The 25,258-nt window shown below is 32.9% G+C and overlaps 2 protein-coding genes across 2 annotated transcripts; both read left to right on the top strand.

Annotated features, from left to right (window-relative positions):
* Window positions 1–16,594: 16,594 nt before the first annotated feature.
* Window positions 16,595–17,080, top strand: LOC104882779 (beta-amyrin 28-monooxygenase-like). Its single transcript, XM_010667145.1, has one exon. The coding sequence runs from the start codon at window positions 16,595–16,597 to the stop codon at window positions 17,078–17,080; it is 486 nt and encodes a 161-aa protein (XP_010665447.1).
* A 3-nt stretch (window positions 17,081–17,083) lies between these two features.
* On the top strand, window positions 17,084–18,268 carry LOC100251618 (beta-amyrin 28-monooxygenase). Its single transcript, XM_003634539.4, has 3 exons — window positions 17,084–17,300; window positions 17,596–17,783; window positions 17,869–18,268. Exons 1-3 carry the CDS (start codon window positions 17,084–17,086, stop codon window positions 18,175–18,177), a joined length of 714 nt encoding a protein of 237 aa, XP_003634587.2. The 3' UTR covers window positions 18,178–18,268.
* The last annotated feature ends 6,990 nt before the right edge of the window (window positions 18,269–25,258 follow it).

Raw genomic sequence — 25,258 nt, forward strand, 5'->3', positions numbered from 1 at the left:
ATGAGAAATTAAGTAAGGATGAGCAGGAGTGCATTATCTTTAGAATGTTTCACCAAAGGAATGAGATCCTGTCCAAACCATGTCTAGGAGATCCAGTGATTCTCAAGATACTGTTGTAAACAGTGAAGAGATCAATTATCCTAAGATCCAAAATGATTTAGATGATTGGAAGTTACCCAAGGTGTCTAATCAAGAAATTTATAAGAAAGGAACCTTTAAGTTCTTCACATATTATACCATTAAGACCTCTGAAATGACAGTCAGTTTAGAACAAGATGACCAAGTCATAAGACTTCTAGATAACAGATCCGTTGAAAAGCATAAGAAAGATGGCTATAATTTCATACACTTTGGTATGATTCAAGTAGCAGCTAAGCCTTTGACAAGATTAGGTTTAAACACCGCTATTGTCATGTGTTTAAGGAATAATAGGCATCTCGAATATCGAGATTCTATTATAGGCGCAGTCCAAGATGGACTACAAACCTTATGAGACGTCACCCCAACCCTCTTACAGCCTAACAAACGCCTATCCACGGCTAACAACGGCTCAACCGGCAGGGCTCGCGCTCCCAGGCACACTGCTACCTATCCTAGGATAGGCCAAGAACACCGACATGCAGATCCTGAAGATATGCTGAAATGAAAACTTGTTTTTCTTCAGCACTGGACCTGGCTTTTTCACAAATTAGAAGGGTTTTTTCCTTAAGGTTTTTAACAAGGATAAAGGTTTGCTTAATACAGATGTCATGGTTACAGATATGAACATCTGTTAACTTATACTTAATGGCAAGTCTTTCGCCATTGGCTCCAAATAGAGACTCACTAGTCTCTTCGCATAAAGGAATAGGTACCAGACCTTCTTGAAGGCAATTTTCCGCTGCTCCTGAATCAATCAAAGCAATAATATCAAAGACAAATTTATCTTTGACTACTATAGTAAGGGAGACTTCCCACCTCTAGAAGATAACCCTACTCACAGTATTCAAAAAAGTATTTGTCTCATTATCATTAATATGAGAAGATTCTGGAATATCCATATGGATTTCTTGGTTGCCAATTCTATTGATTTGATCTTGGAGATCAGAGAGACCTAGACTTATGAATTGTCTTAACTCCTTAATCTCCTTTTTATGCTGCTTAACTTCTTCATGAAGTTCCTTAATGCTGACATCCTTGGGAGACTGCTGGTCAAACCTGTTTAAGATATCGTTAAGGTTATAAGGATTAACAGTCTTCTTGGCTTCTATCTTAACAACAGATTTCTTAAAAACTTCATAAAGGCTTTGCTTAGTTTTTTCATCTTCAACTTTTCTTAAAGTATCTAGGATGAATTCTTGATCTTGGCTTATGACATTTATGGTTTTAGGACGACAATTACAATTACCCTTAATACAAACATCTTGGTCACTAGAAGATTGGCTAGAAACATCGCCACTGCTATCTAGTTGATTAATATCATCTTCATTATCTGAATCAGTCCTTGATTCAGAGTCTGAGTTTAACATTACTTTACAAAGCATATTTTTTAGGTCATCTGAGACACTTAAGTTGTTAATCTTTTGCTTAACTCTACAATCTTTTTTATAATGGCCAACTTTGCCACATTTAAAACAGATAATTGGCTTGACATCTAAAGGAGTTTCTACCTTTTTCTGAGTATCTTTGTTGACCCTTCTTTGGACGTGTCTTGACTGCTTAGTATCATTCATCCTATAGTTGTCATAGGTACCTCTCTTATTGTGGTAAAACTTATCTTTGCTAGGCTTCCTGCTTGGCTTTTGCTTAGAGGGAGGCATAGTTTCTTTTTGGCTGAAACCAAACTGGCTACAGAATGATCCAAATTCATTCTTGTAGATTTTTTGTTCATTCTTCATTTGTTGCTTAAGCTTGAAGTCATTGTACAACTTAATCCCTTAAGCTGTGACAATGCTTATAATCTCACCATAGGTTAGCTTATCATAAGGGATTTGACCGTTATACTGTTCCCTTATCTTGATCCTAATTCTCTCAGAGAAAAGCTTGGGTAATCCTGAGATGAATTTTTCTTTCCAAAAAGACTGGTTACAATCTGACCTTAGCATGACTTTGGTTAGGAAGACTTCCTTATACCACCTAAAATCATGAAGCTTGGGACACTTAAGGTTGGTTAAGAGGTCTGCAGTTTTATCCTTAATTTTTGCAGGATCTCCAATGAAGTGCTTGGATATTGAGTAGATTAGAGTAGCCACTGCATCTTCAACATCTTGGCCATCTTCGTCCTTAACAACTTCATTACTCTCATTGATCCTATAGGCTTTAAGGATACTATTCCTATCATCAAAAGTGAGATAATTATCCCACCAACCCTTAAGCTGACCTGTAAACCCAGCAACAATGGTCTGAGCTACAGCATGATCTGGCAGTCTATTGTTTAATTTATAAGCTGTACTAACCATGGTCATTTCTTGAAGCTTAGTGAGTATGTTATACTCGGTCATACCGTCTATGTTCCATTCATAGATAGTACCACTGGTGTATGAGGCTTGAGTATATTGATTTCTTTCCTCAAACTGCATGTCAGGAAAAGTAGGCCTAGGATAGTAATTCCTAGTCTTAAAGGTTTCCAAGTTGTTAATAATTTGATTATGGGGTTCCTCAAACATCTTAATTAGTTCATCAGCTTCTTCTTCTGAACTAATATCACCTTTAACCATATTGATTCTCTTATCGGGCCGAACAGTCAAAGGAGTAACAAGATTATCCTTAATCTTCTGATTAATCTTATCGACAATGGCTTGGTTGACTTGGGGATTTTCTTGGAAATCCTTAGAGAATTCATATGGCTTATTTTCATTATTACTACTGGTAACCTTTATACGCTTAAAGGGATAATCTGGATATTCCTCTTGTTTGAAGAGTTCAAACCAAATCCAAAACTTAATATTTTTCTTTTCTTGTCTTAAGTAGGCATAGAATTCTTCTTGGTAAATGGTTCTAATGACCTTAGGGACAGTGCTAAAGAACCAATCATTTCTTTGCTTATTGACTTCAGAATAGAAGTCCTTTCTTAAGAGATCCTTGTTGATCTCAAAGTCCTCATCACTTAGGCTTATTGTGTTAATCATCTGGGAATAGGTAGGAGACATAACAGGGGACTCATCCTGTTGGGATTCCTGAGTAGACTCATTTTCTTCACTGTAAAATGGTCTAGCCACATTGGTGTAACTTCTGACACCTGTTAGCTTAACGTTCTTAGGATTTCCTGAGCTGGATCCTTCTTCTTCCCTAGTGGTTCTAACTGGGATGGAAGAGCTTGAAGCTCTAGAGGGTTCATAAACAGAAACTCTAGGGCTGCTGGAGTGTCTGAAAGATTTGGAGAAGACAAGGTCATATGCAAATGAACAAATGAATTATGCCATGATTCAAAACAAAGAAGAGGGTTAGAAAATACAAAAGATATGTTTTTATTTCGGCTTATCTTCAGGATCTGCACATTTATCTCTCAGCCATTCCTGGTCTCAGTGTTCTAGGATTAAATTTAACCAAGGAAATGGAATTTGATGGCTCAAAGCTTTGCAGAAGTTGTACTGAATCGCTTCTTCATCAACAAGACAACAAGCCAATTTGGATCTTCTTGGGGATGATGAAATCTGACACCTGTTAGCTTAACGTTCTTAGGATTTCCTAAGCTGGATCCTTCTTCTTCCCTAGTGGTTCTAACTGGGATGGAAGAGCTTGAAGCTCTAGAGGGTTCATAAACAGAAACTCTAGGGCTGCTGGAGTGTCTGAAAGATTTGGAGAAGACCAGTTCTCCTCCTCCATCTGGATATTGAACAATTTGTTCAATACTTTGGTTCCTTGGAATGAGGATCATACCAAGATTGTTAAAATAGTAAAGTCTAGAGTCAAAACTCTACCATGTCTCGCCTTAGCTGATCATAAAGCCTTTAAGATTGTTGAGACTGATGCTTCTGATATAGGTTTTGGTGGAATTCTTAAGCAAAGAAGTAATAACCAAGAATTGTTGGTTAAATTCACTTCTGGAACCTGGAACCATGCCCAACTCAACTACAGCACCATCAAAAAGGAAATTTTAAGCATCGTTTTATGCATTTCAAAATTTCAAGACGATCTTTTGAATCAGGAATTTTTATTAAGAGTGGATTGCAAATCTGCAAAATCAGTTTTACAAAAAGATGTTAAAAATATCATGGGGCATCTCATTGCTGCAGATTCCCTACATTAGATATTTTGCAGCAAAAAGATTGATCCTTTACCGTTCAAATCCACTATTCAAGATACTCAGCTCCTAATGGATCACCGCTCGGAATATATTCCTCCCTGATTAACTGATCAGCAGTCATTTCAGCCGAAAGCAAGTTTCCAGGTCAAAAGTCGAAAGTTCTACAGTTCCCATCGTTCTGTTCAAGCACTATTCAAGCACGGGTCTACTATTCATGGTTACTATTCAAGATTCTGGCTGTAAGAGGGTTGGGGTGACGTCTCATAAGGTTTGTCAATCTGCTATTAGGCTCTAGATCAAAAACCCTAAAATGAGTTCAATTTTCCGAACCATGTCTAGGAGATCCAGTGATTCTCAAGATACTGTTGTAAACAGTGAAGAGATCAATTATCCTAAGATCCAAAATGATTTAGATGATTGGAAGTTACCCAAGGTGTCTAATCAAGAAATTTATAAGAAAGGAACCTTTAAGTTCTTCATAGATTATACCATTAAGACCTCTGAAATGACAGTCAGTTTAGAACAAGATGACCAAGTCATAAGACTTCTAGATAACAGATCCGTTAAAAAGCATAAGAAAGATGGCTATAATTTCATACACTTTGGTATGATTCAAGTAGCAGCTAAGCCTTTGACAAGATTAGGTTTAAACACCGCTATTGTCATGTGTTTAAGGGATAATAGGCATCTCGAATATCGAGATTCTATTATAGGCGCAGTCCAAGCTGGACTGAATGATGGCCCAGTTTATTTCCAGTGCTATCCTAACTTCACAGTTAGATTAAGAGATGCAGACATCTTAGATTCAGTTGTCCTGCATATTAAGACTCATGGCTTTAAGATCAAACCAGGAAACAGTCCTGTTTCTATCATAACCAAGTTTGCTTATAAGAGCATGAACACAAGCGTTGGATCTGGGGCTCTTTGCACCAGTCCTAAGGGTGAAACCACTTACTTTCTCTGAATGATGGCCCAGTTTATTTCCAGTGCTATCCTAACTTCATAGTTAGATTAAGAGATGCAGACATCTTAGATTCAGTTGTCCTGCATATTAAGACTCATGGCTTTAAGATCAAACCAGGAAACAGTCCTGTTTCTATCATAACCAGGTTTGCTTATAAGAGCATGAACACAAGCGTTGGATCTGGGGCTCTTTGCACCAGTCCTAAGGGTGAAACCACTTACTTTCACTCTGATATGCTAGATAAGTCAGATTTCATCATCCCCAAGAAGATCTTGTGGAAAGATGTTGATTTCCCTGAAAATTGGCATTTTGCTAATGCTGTTCCAGCCATAGCACAGCGTTCTGAAAGTATTGAACAAATTGTTCAATATCCAGATGGAGGAGGAGAACTGGTCTTCTCCAAATCTTTCAGACACTCCAGCAGCCCTAGAGTTTCTGTTTATGAACCCTCTAGAGCTTCAAGCTTTTCCATTCCAGTTAGAACCACTAGGGAAGAAGAAGGATCCAGCTCAGGAAATCCTAAGAACGTTAAGCTAACAGGTGTCAGAAGTTACACCAATGTGGCTAGACCATTTTACAGTGAAGAAAATGAGTCTACTCAGGAATCCCAACAGGATGAGTCCCCTGTTATGTCTCCTACCTATTCCCAGATGATTAACACAATAAGCCTAAGTGATGAGGACTTTGAGATCAACAAGGATCTCTTAAGAAAGGACTTCTATTCTGAAGTCAATAATCAAAGAAATGATTGGTTCTTTAGCACTGTCCCTAAGGTCATTAGAACCATTTACCAAGAAGAATTCTATGCCTACTTAAGACAAGAAAAGAAAAACATTAAGTTTTGGATTTGGTTTGAACTCTTCAAACAAGAGGAATATCCAGATTATCCTTGTAAGCACATTAACAACACCTCTAAAAAAGCTAAGATATGGAAAACCAGTGACAACATTGTTATAGAATCCATTCATCCTCCTGAAGCTAAGATAGAGAAGAATATTAATGGAACCATTGTCACAGCTTCACCTTTTAAGACTAAGCCAGAGGATAAAGGAGCTGCTAGTGCATCTGATATTAGAAGGATTATGGAACAAATCAATTATACTAATATGTTTCTCATAACCCTTGGAAATCAAGTCAACAGAGTTGAAGAGATTATTGAAACTCAGGATCACCTTAAGAAGCCTTTTGTTAAGAATGATAATAAGCCTTTGTTTAAGCCTTTTGAATTATCTAAGAAATTCCAGGAAAATCCTCAAATTGATCAAGCTTTCATTGATAGAATAAGCCAGAAGGTTAAAGATAATCTTGTTATCCCTGAAACACCTCAACCTTCCCATAGGAGAATCCTTTTGGTTAAAAAGAATATTAGTCCAAAAGCAAAGGATAATGGACTAATTAGGCTAACCAGAGAACCTTCTATCCAAAACCCTTTTAAGAATCATGATGAGAAACAAGAAAGGATTATCCTTAATACCCTGACTATTAAAGATCTTCAAGAAGAAATAGGGCAGTATAAGAAGGATATTGAGAACCTAAGACAACCTACAAGCTCAGAAATCCCTATCCCTCAGGATTATATCAACAGGGTAGGTTTTTACCACAGTAGTCCTAAAAAGGAAGACTTTGAAGAAGTTCTTGAATCTTCACAAGACAATAGTGATAAGATAAATGCATACTTAAATACTATTAGTAAAGTTATCTTCCAAAGGTGGGAAGTCTCCCTTACTATAGTAATTAAGAATAAATTTATCCTTGATATTATTGCTTTAATTGATTCAGGTGCAACTTTGAATTGTCTACAAGAAGGTCTTGTACCTACCCAATTTTATGAGAAAACCAGGCAAGCCCTCTTTGGTGCTAATGGTAAAAAGCTTATTATCAAGTACAAGCTTTCGAATGCCCATATTTGTAACCAAGGTATTTGCATTAAGCAAACCTTCATTCTTGTTAAAGATCTCAAGGAGAAAGTTCTCCTTGGAGTCCCTTTCTTAAGCTCCATCTTTCCTATGTGGGTAGATGATCAAGGTATAAGAACTAAGCTTTTAGATAAGGAAATTCTGTTTGAATTTGCCAATCCACCTGGAGAAAGAAGTATAAACACCATAAAAGATCAGGTGATTAAGGCTAAGCAAAATCATATTAATCTCTTAAAACAAGAGATTGCTCTGGTTAGAATAGAAGATCAACTGAAGGTTAAGAAAACCCAAGATGCTATAGAAAACCTTAAGAATAAGATTATTAAGGAAGTTTGTTCTAACATTCCTAATGCTTTTTGGCACAGGAAGCAGCATGAGGTAGAATTACCCTATGAGCCTGATTTTAGTGAGAAAAATATTCCCACTAAAGCAAGACCAATCCAAATGAACAAAGATTTGTTAAGCTATTGTGAAAAAGAAATCCAGGATCTCATGGATAAGAAGTTGATAAGGAAGTCTAAATCCCCTTGGAGTTGTTCAGCTTTTTAAGATGGATCAGGTATCCTATCCCAAATAAAAAGGACCTCCTTCAAAGATTAGGGAAATCCAAAGTGTTCTCTAAGTTTGACATGAAATCAGGATTTTGGCAAATCCAGATTGCAGAAAAAGATAGGTACAAAACAGCCTTTGTGGTCCCATTTGGTCATTATGAGTGGAATATAATGCCCTTTGGCCTTAAGAATGCACCTTCTGAGTTTCAAAACATAATGAATGAAATCTTTAACCAGTTTTCTGATTTCATTATTGTTTACATTAATGATGTTTTGATTTACTCAGATTCTGTTGAGCAGCATTGGAAACATCTCAATAGGTTTATTGAGACTGTTAAGAGCAATGGTTTAAGCTTGTCAGCCACTAAGATTAACCTCTTTCAAACTAAAGTAAGATTCCTAGGTCATCATATTCACCAAGGAACATTCACCCCCATTCAAAGGTCAATTGAGTTTGCTGATAAGTTCCCTGATGAAATTAAGGATAAGAAACAATTGCAACGTTTCTTAGGAAGCCTTAATTATGTGTCAGATTTCTTGATCACAAGGAGTGATGCTCCCAATTGGATTAGCAAATTCAAAAAGAATATATATATATATATATATATATATATATATTTTCATTTTTTTATAATTTTTAGAATTTTCTTATAATGTTTGGGATTTTTGAATTGTGATATTAATTTATAGTTTATCATATAAATTAATTACTATTTGTTCCACACATTGTTTTCCACAAATATTATTAGTAGGTTACATGTTTGCATGACCTTAAGAACTTACAAAGCATTGACGAAGATCATTGAGTTGAAATTTTTAGTTTAGACAAAAAATTGAGATAGTGTATGTTTTTTTAACTTAATTTTAAATAAAACTTAAAACTAAATAGTATTTAATAATGTTGACTATTAAGTTATTTGTTTTTTTAAATATTTTATTTCTATTAAGTGTTGAGAAGTAAAAAAAAAACTAATAAATTATTTTTAGCATTAAAAAAAAGTTAAATATTTTTATTTTTTCTATTCAATCAAAAAATTTAAGAAATAAGTAATAAGTAATAAGTAATAGAAAGTAAAAAAAAAAAAAAAAAACTGAAATATGAAAATAAGTTGCTTTTAATAAAAAGTTAAAAAAACAAACAAACAAACAAGACTTGAGTGGTATATAAACTCTTTTTTCAGAGCATTGGAGGAGTTATGTAATAATTATTTAGTCACAAAATTGTTAAAGAAGGATATTGCTGTAGGGACCACCCCCAAACGCACACGTGGCAGCCTCACAGAGCACTCCTCCATTGGGCACGTGGCACGTCCAACTTTCTGTCCGGATTTCCTCAAGGGGGCACGCAACACTCTCAAACTCTTTATTTGAATGACCCCCACTCTCTTGTCCGGACGTCTTGTCCAGACCCAGTGCTAGTGTCTTAGACAAAAGTCTTGGTCGTGTTTTGTGGGCCATCATTATTTATACTACTAAAAGCATGCTTGACGGGACCCTCCTGACTCACTTCAGGCAACCTGTCACGACCTGCACCCCGTTGCCTGCAGAGTGAAAAGACAGAGATGACGGCAAGTCATCCCTCTCATAATTTCTGACAGCCGCCTCTACAGGACAATGATGGCTCTACCACCATCTTCGCACCATCATGACAAGCCAAAAAGTCTTCCCACCATTAAAGGAGACAAAGCTCCTGACACTATAAAAGGCCCTCACACATTAAAAGAAGGTAAGCGTTCTTGCCCAAAAGAGGAGGACCCAAGAGATAATAGAGAAATGTTAGAGATAAAGGCTAACAAAACCATCGAAGGGTGTGTCCGGACCCCCTGTTCGGACATCTTTTGTAGGTTGAATGAAGCGGGTACCATCTTCAGTTGAGGAGACGCGTCCATCTGGCATCTGTAGTGGCCCCGGTGACGCGAGGCCTCAACAATTGCTACTCATCCAGAGTAACTACTTTAGGTTGATTATCTTATTCCAAATAATTCTTGCATCTAATATTGTTGCATATTTTCTAAGATTCATATAGGTCTTGAAGATTTAATTAAGATCATCATCACTTTGTAAATGAGGCCATCCAAGTAAGTATGGTTGAGTTAGTTTAGTGAATGACAACATAAATTAAGAAGTATATTTTGGGCATTATTACATAACACGAGTTTTACGGGTTTGGAAAAGCAAATTTAAAGAGTGCTCAAGAACTTAAGAGCACTCACTATGAAACATGGTACTATTAAACATGAAGATGTGCATAGATCCTAACCAATGTAAAACCCCTAAGGAAATTAATAGCATCTAGTTCATGTAAAATTGTGATTTATTTTTTTTGAATTTGCTCAACAATCAATTGACCAATAATATATAATTAATTTATAAAAAATATTTATTGATTTTTGTTTTGAAATATGATATATCATATATGATATATGATATATCCCATTGATCAGGGGATAAAAAAAAACAAAAAAAACGAAGGAATCAAGCCCCATGTGTAATTTCAAGAATTCAGATTAGAACTTCTAAATGAGAACTAAAACTAAATGAGGTTCAATTTAAATATGTATTTCTTGTTGATGGACGTACATGTTATTATTGTATAGTCCAGTGATGAACTCATCCCTTCAATTATACTTTAAAGAGAACTCCTATCACTAATATTTGACTTTTCAGGGTTACATACATATACATATATAATGGATGTACAAGCAACTATAAAAATAACAAGTGTAATTTCATTGATTGGAACATGTAATGAAGTATAAAAATAATTTAAATATTTAGTTTTTTTTTTTAATTGATAATGGGTTATGTTTTAAAAAAAAAGTATAGATCTATACATTTAAGGTACAATAATACTGTTCTTAAGTTAAAAAATGAGTTACTCAAATAATGACTCTTAAAACAAGGTTGATGATGTGATGTCAAATGTCATAAAAGGTTTGATATGCACTAATTTATCACTAATTGGTTTTCAAATGAGATGATGAAAACTCGATCCTAAATTAACAAATATGAGAGATTGTGTAAGATGCATCGTAATTGGGCAAATTTAAAAAATAATAATAAGAAAAAAAAAATGAAAGGCTTGATCCTTCAAGTCAGAAATTAATATTATGGTGATAAAAAAACTGAATGTAAGAATTTAAGAATGGGGCGCTGGTGAGTGTGCACAACCACCCACTACAGCTTTAAGAACTGGTGAGCTGAAAAATTCAACTATATATGAGAGACTGCTGGGTGTCATGGATAAAGACTGATTATCAAGGGTCAGTAATCAAGTTTCATCATCCTCTAAAAGTAAAAAAATAATAATATAAATTAGATTTCTTTTAATAATATGTACTTTGACTGGCATTAAAGAGTCAACCTCTTCAAGAAACTGAGAAGTAAGGGTTGTACATTTTAAACATTTTCTAATACTTAGGGTTTGTTTGCTTACCAAAGAAAAATGATATTAATTTTGGTAAATTTTGACCTCAAAAGTAGTGTGAGTACTAGAAAAAAAATATTTAGGTCTTTTATAAATTGGATTATTAAATTCGTGTGAACACATGTGATGATAAACATAGGGATATTAGGAATTTAAAATATTTTCTTTATTTTAATATAAAAATTAAATTTTATTTAAATAAATCATTTTATGTTTACACTCAATTCTTGGTTTTTTTTTTTTCTCTGTTTAAATAAATTTAAATAAACATATTAATTATTATCATAATAGTTGTTTTCTTTTTGTATTTTTAAATGAGTAGCCTGCTTTTGATTAGGAAGAAGAGCTTTCATAGTTCAATAAATTTTTGAAAATGTTGTAAAACACTTTCAAGTTTCCAAGGCAAATCAACATAGTAGCAAAACAATTTTCATTTCTACCTTAAACCAATAATATCAAATAATTTGTTACAAATAAAAAAAAACATAATAAAAATAATAGATTTATGTAAAAAACCCTCCATTACCACTATAAATCTTCTAAAAAATCTCATAATTATGGTTTCATTTTATATGTCGCATTATGAATTTTTTGGATAACAAAACTCCAATATAAATATTTCATACAAATTTATACGATGTATGATTGAAGAAGAAACCAAAATAAGAAATATCTTTTATGATTGACAAGTATTTATAATATTTGTCATGAGATCGGCCACATCCATAAATCAAAATATCTTTTATAAAGTCAAAAAAATGTTGGAATCTGATTGATTGCCATGGTAATGACAAAAAAATCAAAATATCTTTTATAAAGCCAAAAAAATGTTGGAATCTCATTGATTGCCACGGTAATGACAAAGAACAGGGATAAGACACAAAGACGCAATAATTTCATTGAAGGTCCCTTCCCCCGAGTGATATGCCATTTTGTAGAATCTGTTGCTGCCAATGCGTGCGCAATACTTGTGGTGAAAATGGCAAGCTGGATTCTTGTCGTTGTAACACCTGTCTCGATTTCATTTCTCATGTCAACAGCAACAACAGTGTATCATTTATTTCCCTCCATTTATAATTAACAAATAAACCTTCTTTCCTCCCCCACCATCTTCATCTTCAGCCTATTCTCTTCTTCTCCTCGGTTCCACATTATTTTTTTCCGTCCTTTTCGAACTCACTCAAAATTGAACATGGAGCAAAAAATCCCAATCAACGGAAATTGTAGGGAAAAAATTCTATATGAAATACATAAGTATCTTTAAGGTTACAAATTTCGACAATTTTTTTCCATGCATTTTCTAGGAAACCAAACAATGAAAAAACACAAGAGAATATAATCCGGAAAATTACCTGATAACAATAGGGTTTCAAAATGTAATTCTATTGTTCTTCATCGCCTCGATACATTGCCTTCTCTCCTCAGCATCATAGGCCCTTTTCAACCCACAAAGTGGGTTTGCATTTGCATAATCACCTAGATTTTCTTCCAAATAAAAAAGAAAAAAATATATATAGAAGGAAAGAAAAATCTGACCTCCCTAATTACTCCAAAACCCGCTTCTCTCTCTACTATCATTTTTCCCACTCCCTCTACCGTTCTTCTTCCCACTACCTTTACAGGTCTCTAATGAGACCCACTGCACCAAACTCTGATTTTCAAGTAAAAAATAAATAAAAAATAAAAAAATTCCCCTTCTTAGTAAACAATATGAGTTCGCATCTCATTAGTGAGGATCCCAAATCCCAATTGGTGTACCCCACTATCTTTCTTCCTAAACCCCCTCAGGTTCACCTGAGTCATATTCTTTATTTATTTAAAAATAAAATTTAGAATATTTACAAAAAATTTAACTTTTAATTAGAAAAAATAATTTATAATAGTTAAATAAAGATAAGTTTTTATGTAAGGTATGGAAAAAAATTATTATCAAGTATTTGCTATGCTATATTAATGATTTTTTTTTTAATATTTGCAAAATTGTTTAGTGCCCAAATCGTAATATTTAAAATAAATAAATAAGAAAGTAGATAAAAGAGCCATAGAAAAAATAATTTAATAAAAATATATAAATAAAAATAGTGCACGTCTTACATAAAAAAAAAGTTTATCTTATATTTAAGTATTATTTTTCCATTTATAATTACTTTTTAGGTGTCTCATTAATAATTATCTGAACAACCCAAAATATTCAAAAAAATCAAAATAGATAAAATGTCCATGATATTAAGAGAATCTAGAGTGTTAAAAACATTAATGTATATTTGACTATTAAAGAAATTACAATTATTTGTGATAATGAAAAAATATTTTAGGAATGTTATTTTTTTTTCTTATCAAAACTCTCTAATAGTTTTAATTTATTAAACTATTAATTAAATAATAATAAAATAGTAATTTTCAAATAGATCAAAATGGTTGAATGTTTAAAATGAAAAGTCAATTTTTCTTTATGCATATAGATAGATATAGGAGATCAAGTGAACAGATGTTATTATTTTAGATATAATCAATTGACCAATATAATTAATAATAATTAGATTTCTCATCTTAATACGATTATTATTTTAGTTTTCTAAAATGTTTAAAATATTGTATCTAATTTTTTTTTATTTAAACAAAATTAATAATTCTTTTTTTTTTTTTCAATTTCTTGAAATTTTTGAAAAAATAAATCTTGTAAAAAAAATCCTATTTAATGAAACTATAATCCCTAACATAGAGCTTCAACAAATAATAAGGTATGCATATTTGTTAAATAATAAAAAATTAATTAAGTAATAATAATTATTTTTTATTGACATCTAAATTTTTTATTACAGAACAAATATATAAATAAACTTGTCACGACATTACAATATATTTTTTGAAAACAAATGCTAAAAAATTTAAATATTTTATTTTATCTTACTAAATTATTTTCTCATATATATTTTTTTAAAAACTAGAATACCATGTTTTATATTTAAATTTTTGTTTCTTTATACTTTTATCCCACTTAAACACTTTTGAGAGTGTTTCTAAGAATTCTTTTTAATTGAAGTGTCATTTTTTTCTTAAATATTTTTAAAATTTTATCAAATACTAAGTGGATGCTTGGTAAACCAACTTAATAACTTAAAGTGACTTAATAACTTAATTTAAGTTATTAAGTAAATTAAGTATGTTTAGTAAGACTTAAAGTAAAAAAATAACTTTAAGTAATAAATAAAAACAATTACTTATTCTTAAACTTACAACTTTATTTTATATTTCTTTACCCTTATTTGTCTTAGTTACTTTCACGATCTCTTTTACTACTCTACAACTTCTTGGTGTTGTGCTAACTGGATGTAGGTCTATCTAGCTTCACTAGAGTCAAACAAATTTCTTCTCTGCACAAAAGGATGTTCAAATAGGTGGTTCAAGTACGCTCCTCTGAAGCTTAAGTCGAAATCTAGCAAAAGTGAATCGAACTTTTTGAATGGCTATGTGTGCGTACCTTTTTCATCCTTTTGGAGGGGTTTTTATAGAACATTTAGCGCCATGATCACAACATTGATTGCGCATTTATGCCTTTCTTGAGTTGATGATCGCCGTCATGGCAAATATTATGCCTTAATAAGGTAGTCAACGCCATCATCTTACCATAGATTGGGTAATCATAACAAACAAGAACCGTTGATTGGTGCCATTTGTAGGCTATCATGCAAGAATCTCGAACCATGTCGTTAATTGTGCATTTACATTTGTCAATGTCGTTGATTGCATGTAATGACTAATTGACATTGATTTTTGGGTGTAAATGTCATCTAGATTGTCGCTTAGGCATTGACGATGATTAATCATTTGTCAAATGCTTAGAATTTTCAATTGGGTTGGTTTGTCCGTTTGAAAGTCCCCAGTCAACTTGTCTGTCCATTTCGTCTGGCATTGGGGAAAAAAGAAATTTGTATTTCCTCTTGTGTCAAATGGAGCTTGTCTTAGTCCAGACGGATTACACCCTAACAAATTACCTGCTTACCTTGGACGGTCAAAGGGTCTTGAGCCTAGGTAGGACACGTGGAGAGAAACTTTCCACACAACCTCCATGGTTATTCGATTTTGCCTAAATTATAATTTATGAGAATAAATATATAAATTTAATGATTTAAAATAAATTTTAAGTTAATTTTATCAAATAACCTTAATATTTAAAGTAAAAATTAAGTCATAAGTTTTCAATTAACAACTTAAGTATAATTTAACTTAAAATCAATTTAAACTATTAAGTAATAAGTATAAAATTTTATCAAACACCCACTAATTGTTTTTTTTATTTTATTGAAAAACTTTTTTCTACATGTTTTCTTAAAGATTTTTTTGAACTTTTTTTAAAAGTGTTTTAAAGTTTTATCAAATACTTCATTTGCTTTTTTTTGAAAAAAAAATGTTTTTTTTTAAACTTAAAATTAGTGGATATTTGGTAAACCAACTTAATAAGTTAATTTAAATCATTAAGTAAATTAAGTATGTTTCGTAAAATAACTTAATGAAATGACTTAAAGTTAAAAACAACTTTAAGTAAGAAGTAAAAACAATTAATTTATTTTTAAGTTCATATCTTCATTTGACATTTTTACCCCAATTTGCCTTAATTACCTCTGCAATCTCCTTAACTATTACTCAACTTTCTCTACCCTAATTATAATTTATGATGATAAATATGTCAATTTAATGATTTAGAATAAGCTTTAAGTTAATTTTATCAAACAAACTTAATACTTAAAGTAAGAATTAATTAATAAATTTTAAGTCAACAACTTAAATATAATTTAACTTAAAGTAAACTTTAGTTATTAAGTAATATATATTAAATTTAACTAAACACCCTCTTAGTTTTATTTTGAAATAACTATCGGTAGATTCTTACTCTTATTTAAGTGTGTTTTTTTTTTTTTTTTCCCTCAATGATCTTGATTAGTCATACATATCCACACTTGATATTAAGAGTTGATTTTCCTCTAATGACATTGGACCAACCTTTTTGAGCTTTACCGTCTCAATGATCTTGATTAGTCATACATATCCACACTTGATATTAAGAGTTGATTTTCCTTTGATGACATTGGACCAACCTTTCTGAACTTTACCGTCTAACTAAAGATAAGCACTAAACGGTTGTTGTGAGACTGACATTTGGAGCCCTTCCACTTGCCTACATATACCCCAGAAGTTGGCTTTAGGTTTTCCATCTTCAACCTCTCCTTTTGCCCAATCTTTTATCATTGAATAACAGACATGGATCTCTTCTTTTCATATCTACTATACCTTATACTATTCTCCATATCACTTCCAATAGTCTTCCTTATTACTTACAGGCACAAATCCTCCAATCCAAACCTTCCCCCTGGGACAATGGGATGGCCAATCATAGGAGAAACTTTGGAATTTTCTTTGGCTTGTCAAGGGGGGAACCCGGGGAGATTCTTGAACGATAGAATGAACAAGTACTCCCCTCAAGTGTTCAAGACCTCCTTATTGGAAGCGAACATGGCTGTGATGTGCGGCGCTTCGGGCAACAAGTTTCTTTTCTCCAACGAGGACAAACTTGTAGTCTCATGGTGGCAGCGTTCAATGAAGAAGATTTTGTGCTTCCCATCTGTCTTCAACGAAACTTTAACAGGAGATAAGTTCAGACCCCCTACCTTCCTTCCTGAATTTCTCAAGCCAGAAGCTCTGCAACACTACCTAGCCACCATGGATTCGATGGCAAGCGAACACATTGAGTTGAATTGGTCTTCTAATAGAGAGGTACTGGTTTTTCCGCTTGCAAGGAAGTACAGCTTTGCGTTGGCTTTCCGGCTCTTTATGAGCATTGATGATCCTGAGTATGTTGAGATGATTTCTCATCCCTTCCAGATTTTGAACGAAGGATTCCTTTCTGTGCCTATAGATATTCCTGGGACGACATTTAACCGTGCTCTCAAAGCCAGCAAATTCATTCACAATGAGCTTCTAGCAATCATCAGAAAGTGAAAAATGGAGTTAGAGCAGAAGGGAGACTTAGCTACTAGAGACCTACTGTCTCACATGCTCTTAGCATCAGATGAAAATTGTGATGTTAAGAGTGAGATGGAGATCAGTACTCAAGTTATTTGTCTGCTTTTTGCTACCCATCACACCACAAGTTCTGTCATCACATTCATCCTCAAGTACCTGGCCGAGTTCCCTGATGTCTATAGCAAAGTCTTAAAAGGTAATACCTAAAAAACCGGCTGTCTCCTTTCTTTTGAATCCATTTCAAGCTTACATGCATTGTTGTTTGATAGTGTTTTCATTTGAAGTATTTTTTAAAAAATGTTTATAGACGAGATATAAAGTATTTGTCTTTTCTTTTGTCTTGGCCTTGATCCATGGGGTAGGTGAATAGATTCGTTGACGAAAATTTTTAAAAATTTTAAGATAGTTTTTCTTCCTCATCTTTCCCCAACTATTGTGAAGGGTTGTTCATTAACAGACCAAATTTAAAATTAATTTTTTTGATTCAATAGAGCAAATGGAGATTGCAAAGAGCAAAGGTCCGGAAGGGTTTCTGAAGTGGGATGACATTCAAAAGATGAAATATACTTGGAATGTAGCAAATGAAACAATGAGGCTAACCCCACCTGTGCAAGGAACTTTTAGAGAAGCCATAACTGACATCACGTATGCAGGTTTTACAATTCCAAGGGGATGGAAGGTATGTCATATATAAAGTGCTGTTTTGTAAAATCAAATTGTTTGTGGTACACTCACGAAACTTACTGGAAAATTTTGTCCTGCAGATGCATTGGAATGTAAATACAACACATAGAGATCCCAAGTATTTTCCTGATCCCGAGAAATTCAATCCCTCGAGGTTTGAAGGAAAAGGGCCTCAACCATTCACTTTTGTGCCTTTTGGGGGAGGGCCTCGGATGTGCCCCGGAAGGGAATATGCTCGAGCGCAGGTACTTGCATTCATACATCATGTGGTGACAAGATTCAAATGGGAGAAAGTAGATCCCTGTGAAAAGGTTGCATATAATCCATCACCCATTCCTTCCAAGGGCTTCCCAATTCGCCTCCAGCCTCTACAAAATGGATCTATTTAAGATTTGGTTATTTAAGAAGCTATATTTGTGGTGCATTTGAATGTTTCAATAAGATGGCTGCATGCATAAGTTTCAGTTCCTGCAAAATAAAGTGGACAACTAATATAGCAAAAAAAGAAAAGAAAAATTAAAATATATTAATTCCAATAATCAATGAAAGGACATGTTGGGAAGTATCCAAAATTCCTAATTAGTATAAATTCCTTTTTATAAAGAATATTATATACAATATTTCCTAAGTTGATACATTATTGTAATATTAGATTTCCTTATAGAATAAAAAAAGTTCTTGGAAATATCTTTATAAATATTTTAGGTCATGAAAGGAAAATGTTATGAGATGGAGACGAGCCTATAAAGACCATACGAGGTGGATAGATGTGAGGGAGAACCATACAAGGTGGATAGGAATGTGAGGGAGAATGAGAGATACCCGGTGGAGCGAGAGAGCTTTTGGTAGGATATGGATACAAAGAGTGGGGGATATGATATGTTTGGAGGACTCAATAGTTGTATCTAGTTCTATAATCTATAATGTTCTATATTGTATAATAGAAAGATTCTCTCCTTTGTGAATGTAGACATGTTTGGTTAAACCACATTAAAATCTCATGTACCAGGTGAGTAATTGTTTTATCTTTCTGTTCTTGAATGGTATCAGAGCTTTTGCTGACACAACATGTACAATTTTTTATGATTCACAGGAATAATATTTTTCTCTCATTCAATCTCCACTATGTATAAGAAAAATGAGAAAAGATGACACCTTATAATAAAAATAATGGCGCTTTTTACAAGCCCCAACAAATCAAGCATTCTTATAACCATTTTTTGTAGTAGAAATCTCTTTCTTGATTTCAATCCAAGGGCAATGGAACTGAAAGTTTACTTGAGGGCTAGAGGTGACTTATTTTTTAGTAACCTTGTTCAAGGTGGACGAAGAGTGGGTGTGGAGTGTATGGTATTCCTTCACAAGTGTGATGATTGGTTCAAGATTTGAATTGAGTGCCACGCAGGCCAAAGCTAGTGGTTTCTATTAGAAGTTGTTACATCAATTAGTTTATATGCTGCATATATTCAGGGGTATAAAGGAGACTATTGTAATAGAATAAGACTAGACTTCAGGAAAGGTTTTGGGGTGTGTTTGAGAGAAAATAGAGAAGATTTTCTTGATGAGTTTTTTTAGAAAATCAAACACAAACAAAGAGGGAAGAGATCTGTAAGAACCTTGTACTCAAAGTTCATCAACAAGATTGACTCTGCATATTTTGGCATAAGGACAAGTTTATGAGGGATTTCCTTGCTCTATTTAAGAGGGAGTTTAAATGAGGGCCAAAAGACTTATTCTTATTAAACTTATGAAGAAATTTTTTTATTGTTTCAATGAACTAAGCAGTTTCCTTCTAGAAGTTGTCCCTTTATTAATTTGCGTTAAAATTAAGAAAAAAATGCTTCAAGGTTTTTGGTTGTATTAGAAACTGTCATTTTTTTTTGGGTCCCCTCACCAGACCGACATTGAAGTATAATATCTGTATTCATAGGTGAATTGAGGCACTTGATCCGGCCCCTTAGATTTTCATCTCCTAATTTGGCTCCTTGATTGCAAATCTCTTTATGATATTTTGTCAAAAAGAGAATATGCTACCTTAATCTATTTGATCAATTCAATGGCCATTTGGACCTATTTTGGTGTCAACAAGACATCCAAACACCAAGAGACAACGTGCATTATCGACCTAGTTGGAAGCCTGGAGCTTGAAATTGTTTTCTATTGATGAGTTAGGCTTGGGTTGTGGTGGACCTTGGCATGATTTGACCCTTTTTCTAATCCACGTCGGGCCTTAATTTAACGAAGTAGACTAAGGGATTGAGCACTTGGTGGGATTGAAGAAATCTTTTTGGGGAAGTACTGGATCTTGAAGCTTGAAACATCAATCTTTGAAGATGTCAACAATTTGAACATGTGCCATAGTGAAATCAAATGTGAAAAAACCTTTTTTTTTCTTTCCTTAGTACTTTTTAAGAACCAAACATAGTCATAATGGTTATTCCAAATGCTAGAGGTTTAGGCTATGTTTGATCCTCATAAAATTTGAGAGAAAATGTAAAGGAAAGAAAAAGTGAAGAAAAATAAAAGATAGAGTTAAAGTCGATAAATTATTTTTATTTATTATTTTAAACTCATTTTTATTTATATTAACTTACCAATATAAAAATTAAATAATTTAAAAATACATAAATTTCTAACTAATTTTAACTATATTTAATTTTCTTTGGAATTTCTTATAGGACAATCAAACATGAGAAAATAATTTTTCTTACCATTTTTTTCTTTTCTTAACACTTTCTGAGAACCAAACATAACCTTAGTGATTTTATCACAACTAATATTAAGATAAACAAGTAATTAACTCATGAGTCTAATCCAATCCTTAATAGTAAGTGGTGGAGTCTTTGGTCTTGTTTATGCATGTCTTGGATTTGATCAATTGCTTTAAAATTTTTGTTGATTACGAATCCAAATTTGAGGGTTGAAGCATAAATTTAACAAGGGAATTGAATATATTAATGATTAAGTTATGGTCGTAATATATATTGAGAAGACAGGACTAAGTTTATTTTCCTTATATGAATCTTAAAAATCGTGACAACTTGAAGAATATAGTGGTAGGTGATGTTATATGTACGAATGAAATATTCCATGATTCGTTTCTCTCATGAATTCTTTTTCATTGTAAGTTATTTTTCATTAATTAATTTTAAAAATACAAAATTACAATTGAAACAAAATCAAATCTTTTGTTCAAAAAGAAAAAGAATTAAAATATTTCTAATATAACTAGAATAATATTAATATATAACATGATTTAATATATTATCTAATATATAGAAAATGGATTTATCCATTTATGTTTTATTAATGTATACCATTTGATTGCATATCACAATATTTTTTTCTTTATAAGATTTTAAATTATTATATTATTCATAAAAAAGAAAAAATAATAATGTACTAAAAATAAATTATGAAAAAATATAAATAATATTATCTTTTTAATATTGAAAAATGAGATGAAATATATTTTTTGTTTTAAGAAATACCGAAAAGCTAGGTAGAGATATGTTTTCTTTTTTTATTTTTTTATTTTTTTTTCCTATGGAACAAATATTATCATACTCAATAGAATGGGCCCATGGTACCACATCGGATTCAATCTATTATCTGTGAGGTAACAAATTCAGTAGAATGGACCCGTAGTTATGATACTTGTATGGCCACATCCCTCCTATGTATATTTGGTAATGCTCCATCATATTCACTCGGATATATCATAATGTCATAAGACCAATTGTCCATAGTTATGATAAATATTATGATATATATATATATATATATATATATATATATATATATATATATTCGATAGTGGAAAAAGTTTTTGATACTATGTATATAGTGGACTTTTATCAATTATGTAGATGTCTTTTATAGTCGTGAGTGCCATTAGGCATAATGTGGAGTGTACATGAGAGGGAGCAAGGTCATCCTAAATATGATGGAATGAGATTATGTTTGTCTAACTTTGTAAGTGTTAGGATTGAGTCTCTAAAAGCAAGACATGATATAACAAAGTTAGATTTTACTGTCCTTTTGTTATCCCTTGTATGCATTGATATTAATTTTAGTATTCAAACTCATATGATCACTTGCATTGTACATGATTTCAATGCAATAGAAGTTGTACAGAAGATACAATTCATGGGTTTCTTACAAGATGATAAGTTCTTCACAATCAATTAATGAATTTGGGCAATCCAATAGAGGCTGTAGTGCACTACCTTCTAATTAGAGGGATGACTTATTTTAATCATCATGATAAGTTTTCCATGGTGAGTACATTAGTATGTATGATTATACATTGGATAGGACTTACGGTGAATTATGATGTAAGATTATTATATTGTCATGATTCACCAAACTTCTATATTGCATGTACTCTCAACCTTGAGAGTATATTGAGTCTCTATTGAAATCAATAGGAAGCTTTAATTTGACCTACAGATGATACCCTATAATGGTCATATATCCCTATGGATTGAATCATTATTGATGGAGGCCAATGACAACAAGTATTCTCAATGGAGGCATTATCATATCTCATGAGATTAAAACAGTATGTCCCTTTAGGTGATCCAAAGGACATGTGATCATGGAATATGTGGTCGCAATAATTCTTTTAGTAGAATTTACTCCCATCCACTTATTTAGGTCTCCCTTTAGGTGCTCTGTGTAAATCTACAATAGTTTAGGATGGAGTAAAAGAGAGATTTTATAAGAGGTTGTCCATGTGGAAGAGACAATACATTTCCAAAGGAGGGAGTATTATTTTAATTTGAAATACTTTATCTATAACTAGCTTGCCCATTTATTTTATGTCTTTGTTCTATATCACAATGGCTATTAGAATGAGGCTAAAACAAATTTAGAGGGATTTTTTGTGGGAGGTGGGGTGTTAGATTATAAACCACATCTTGTTAAATGGACGATTGTTTGCTTAGACAAAAGGAAATATGGGTTGGGTGTTAAGAGTCTCTCAATTCTTAATAAGACTTTTATTTGCAAGTGGAGTTGGTGTTTTTCAAATGAGAATTGTGCTTTCTAGAAGCAAGTTATTTGTGGGAAGTACAGATAAGAAAAAAGGGGTTTGTCTTCTTGGAAGGTGAGAGAGGGGTGAAGGGTTGTGTTGGGTTGTAGAAAACAGTAAGGAATTAGGATTGGGATCTTATGAGAACTAGGTATTCCTTCTTGGTAGGTAATGGGCGGAGAGTGAAATTTTAAAACGATAAGTGGTATGAGGGCAATCTGTTGAGTGTGTCTTTCTCTTCTCTATTTGCTTTAAGTAATTCTAAGGATGTGTGGGTGCGTGGAGGAAGTTTAGAATTACTCAACTAAAAAGGGGGGGGGGGGGGGGGGGGGGGGGAGGGGGAGGAGGGAAGGTGAAATCCTTATTTTTCTAGACCTTTTAATGATTGGGAGATGGATTGTGTGGAGAGATTTCTAGCATGTTAATTTGCATGGGAAGAGAGTGTATAGGGATGCAGAAAATACAATGCTTTGGACAATGACAAAGAGTGGCAAGTTTATAGTTAATTCTCTTTACAATGCTTTGGAGCTAGACAACTTCGAGTCTTTTCCAATAAGAGGAATTTGGCTCTCATGGGTATAACCTAGAGTGAGTTCCTATTTTATTTTTTATTTTTTATTTTTTGTTGAAGGCTACGTGGGTAAAGTTTTAACCTTGGATCAAGTTCAGAGATGAGGATGGTGTTTAGAAAATAGGTGTTATTTTTTTCATTTGTTTGAAAAATCCATAGATCACTTGCTTCTCCATTGTGAAAAAACAAGGGTTTTATAGGAGTTGTTTTTTGCATTTTTTTTTTGATATTTTTGGGTGCTTCCTTTATTAGTTAAAGAGAATCATTGGGGTGACATGGTTTTTTTGTGGAAAAAAAGTGTGGGAAGGTTTAGAGTGCAAGCCCTTTATATTTGTTTTGGAGATTTAGAAGACAAGGAACAAAAATGTGTTTGATGATGAGGTGTTTTCTTTCAAAAAGCTAAAAAATGATTTTTATTTGGTTTATTTGGTTAGAGACTAAGTTGTTTATGTATGATTGTCTTTTGACTTTAGTGAGTTACTTTGATTGGTTGGGCCTTGGTGAGGGTCCAATTCTTTTGGTTTTTTCTCCTATTTGAGCCTTGGTGGTGGAGGGAGGTTTGTTTCTTGTATACCTTAGGTTGCTCTTTTGGTGACTCATTTTAATTTAATTTGATTCTTTATCTATCATTTAAAAATATAAAAAAAATCATATCCTTCTTGGAGTTAGAATATGTCGGTTGAACATACAATAGAAAAATTTACAACTCAAGTATTAGAGGAGTAATCTTGATGGGTTGATAACATTACCCTATTATTTTATGGACACCAATTCATGGGGTGTCTGTATGCAATAGAAAGTAGATCACAAACCTGAGCTTTGTCTCATTGCAATTTCATAAAATACTGGCGTGTAGTTAACTCTTTTTAGTAGAGTATTGAGTCAACTTCATAATTGGAATATAAAGGAGCCAATATTTTCTTATAGGTCCCAATGGTCCCCCATCGAGCTCTTAGTTCATATTGGCATGTTTTGAGGGTATTTTGGCTATGTACTTCATAAGTGTATATAAGGGTGTTTTAATAAGAATATAATATTGCACTAGATCTTATGAATTGATTTTCTTAAATGGGCTAATTAATTAATTGGAACATGTTATGGCTAATTAATTAATTAAGACTGAAGCCTAATTTGGGTTCAAGTCACTTAAACCCACAAAAAAAGCCTATATAAACCCCTTAGGGGTTAAGACTTTATTCTTCTAGTTCGGTTTTCTAAAATTGCAAAGAGAGGAACCCAAGTCAACCTCAAGAAGAGAGAAAAGCTCACCATTCTCTCATGCCAAGCATCCATTATGGGAGAGATTGGCTGGAAGATCATTGGATAAACTAGTTCTACAACAACCACAACGTTTTCATCAAATGGGATTCTATCTAGGAACATTCAAATCACAAGTTTGAGCTCTTTCTATGTAAATCTAGGTTTTTTTTTGTTTTTATACTTATAGGTTTGAAAACGATGAGAAATCAGGATAAATATGACCAAATGTATTTTATATGGAAGTGGATGTTACCAATATGACAAAATATATTCTATGTTGACTGGAAATGATGTGATATCCAATCAACCAAATCACGTGGAATACATTTAGCAATGATAAAGTAGGTTTGGTGATGTAAATATAAGGCCCCAATATTTGGGTTAGGCTCGTTTGGGTTAAGAACCTTTTCGGATTTTCTTATTTGGTGGCACAAACTTGACCGTGACATATACCATTATTCTAACACTAAAGTGGACCACTAAAATGCCCTACAAAGCGCTAATATTCAACTCACAAGTTAGATAGTTATCATGATGCAAAATAATGCTTCCCATATTATAATTTTTGAAAATATGATAAAGGAAAAGTTGAATTATCACAATT

Source organism: Vitis vinifera, chromosome 18, assembly GCF_030704535.1.
Source record: "Vitis vinifera cultivar Pinot Noir 40024 chromosome 18, ASM3070453v1".
NCBI lineage: Eukaryota > Viridiplantae > Streptophyta > Magnoliopsida > Vitales > Vitaceae > Vitis > Vitis vinifera.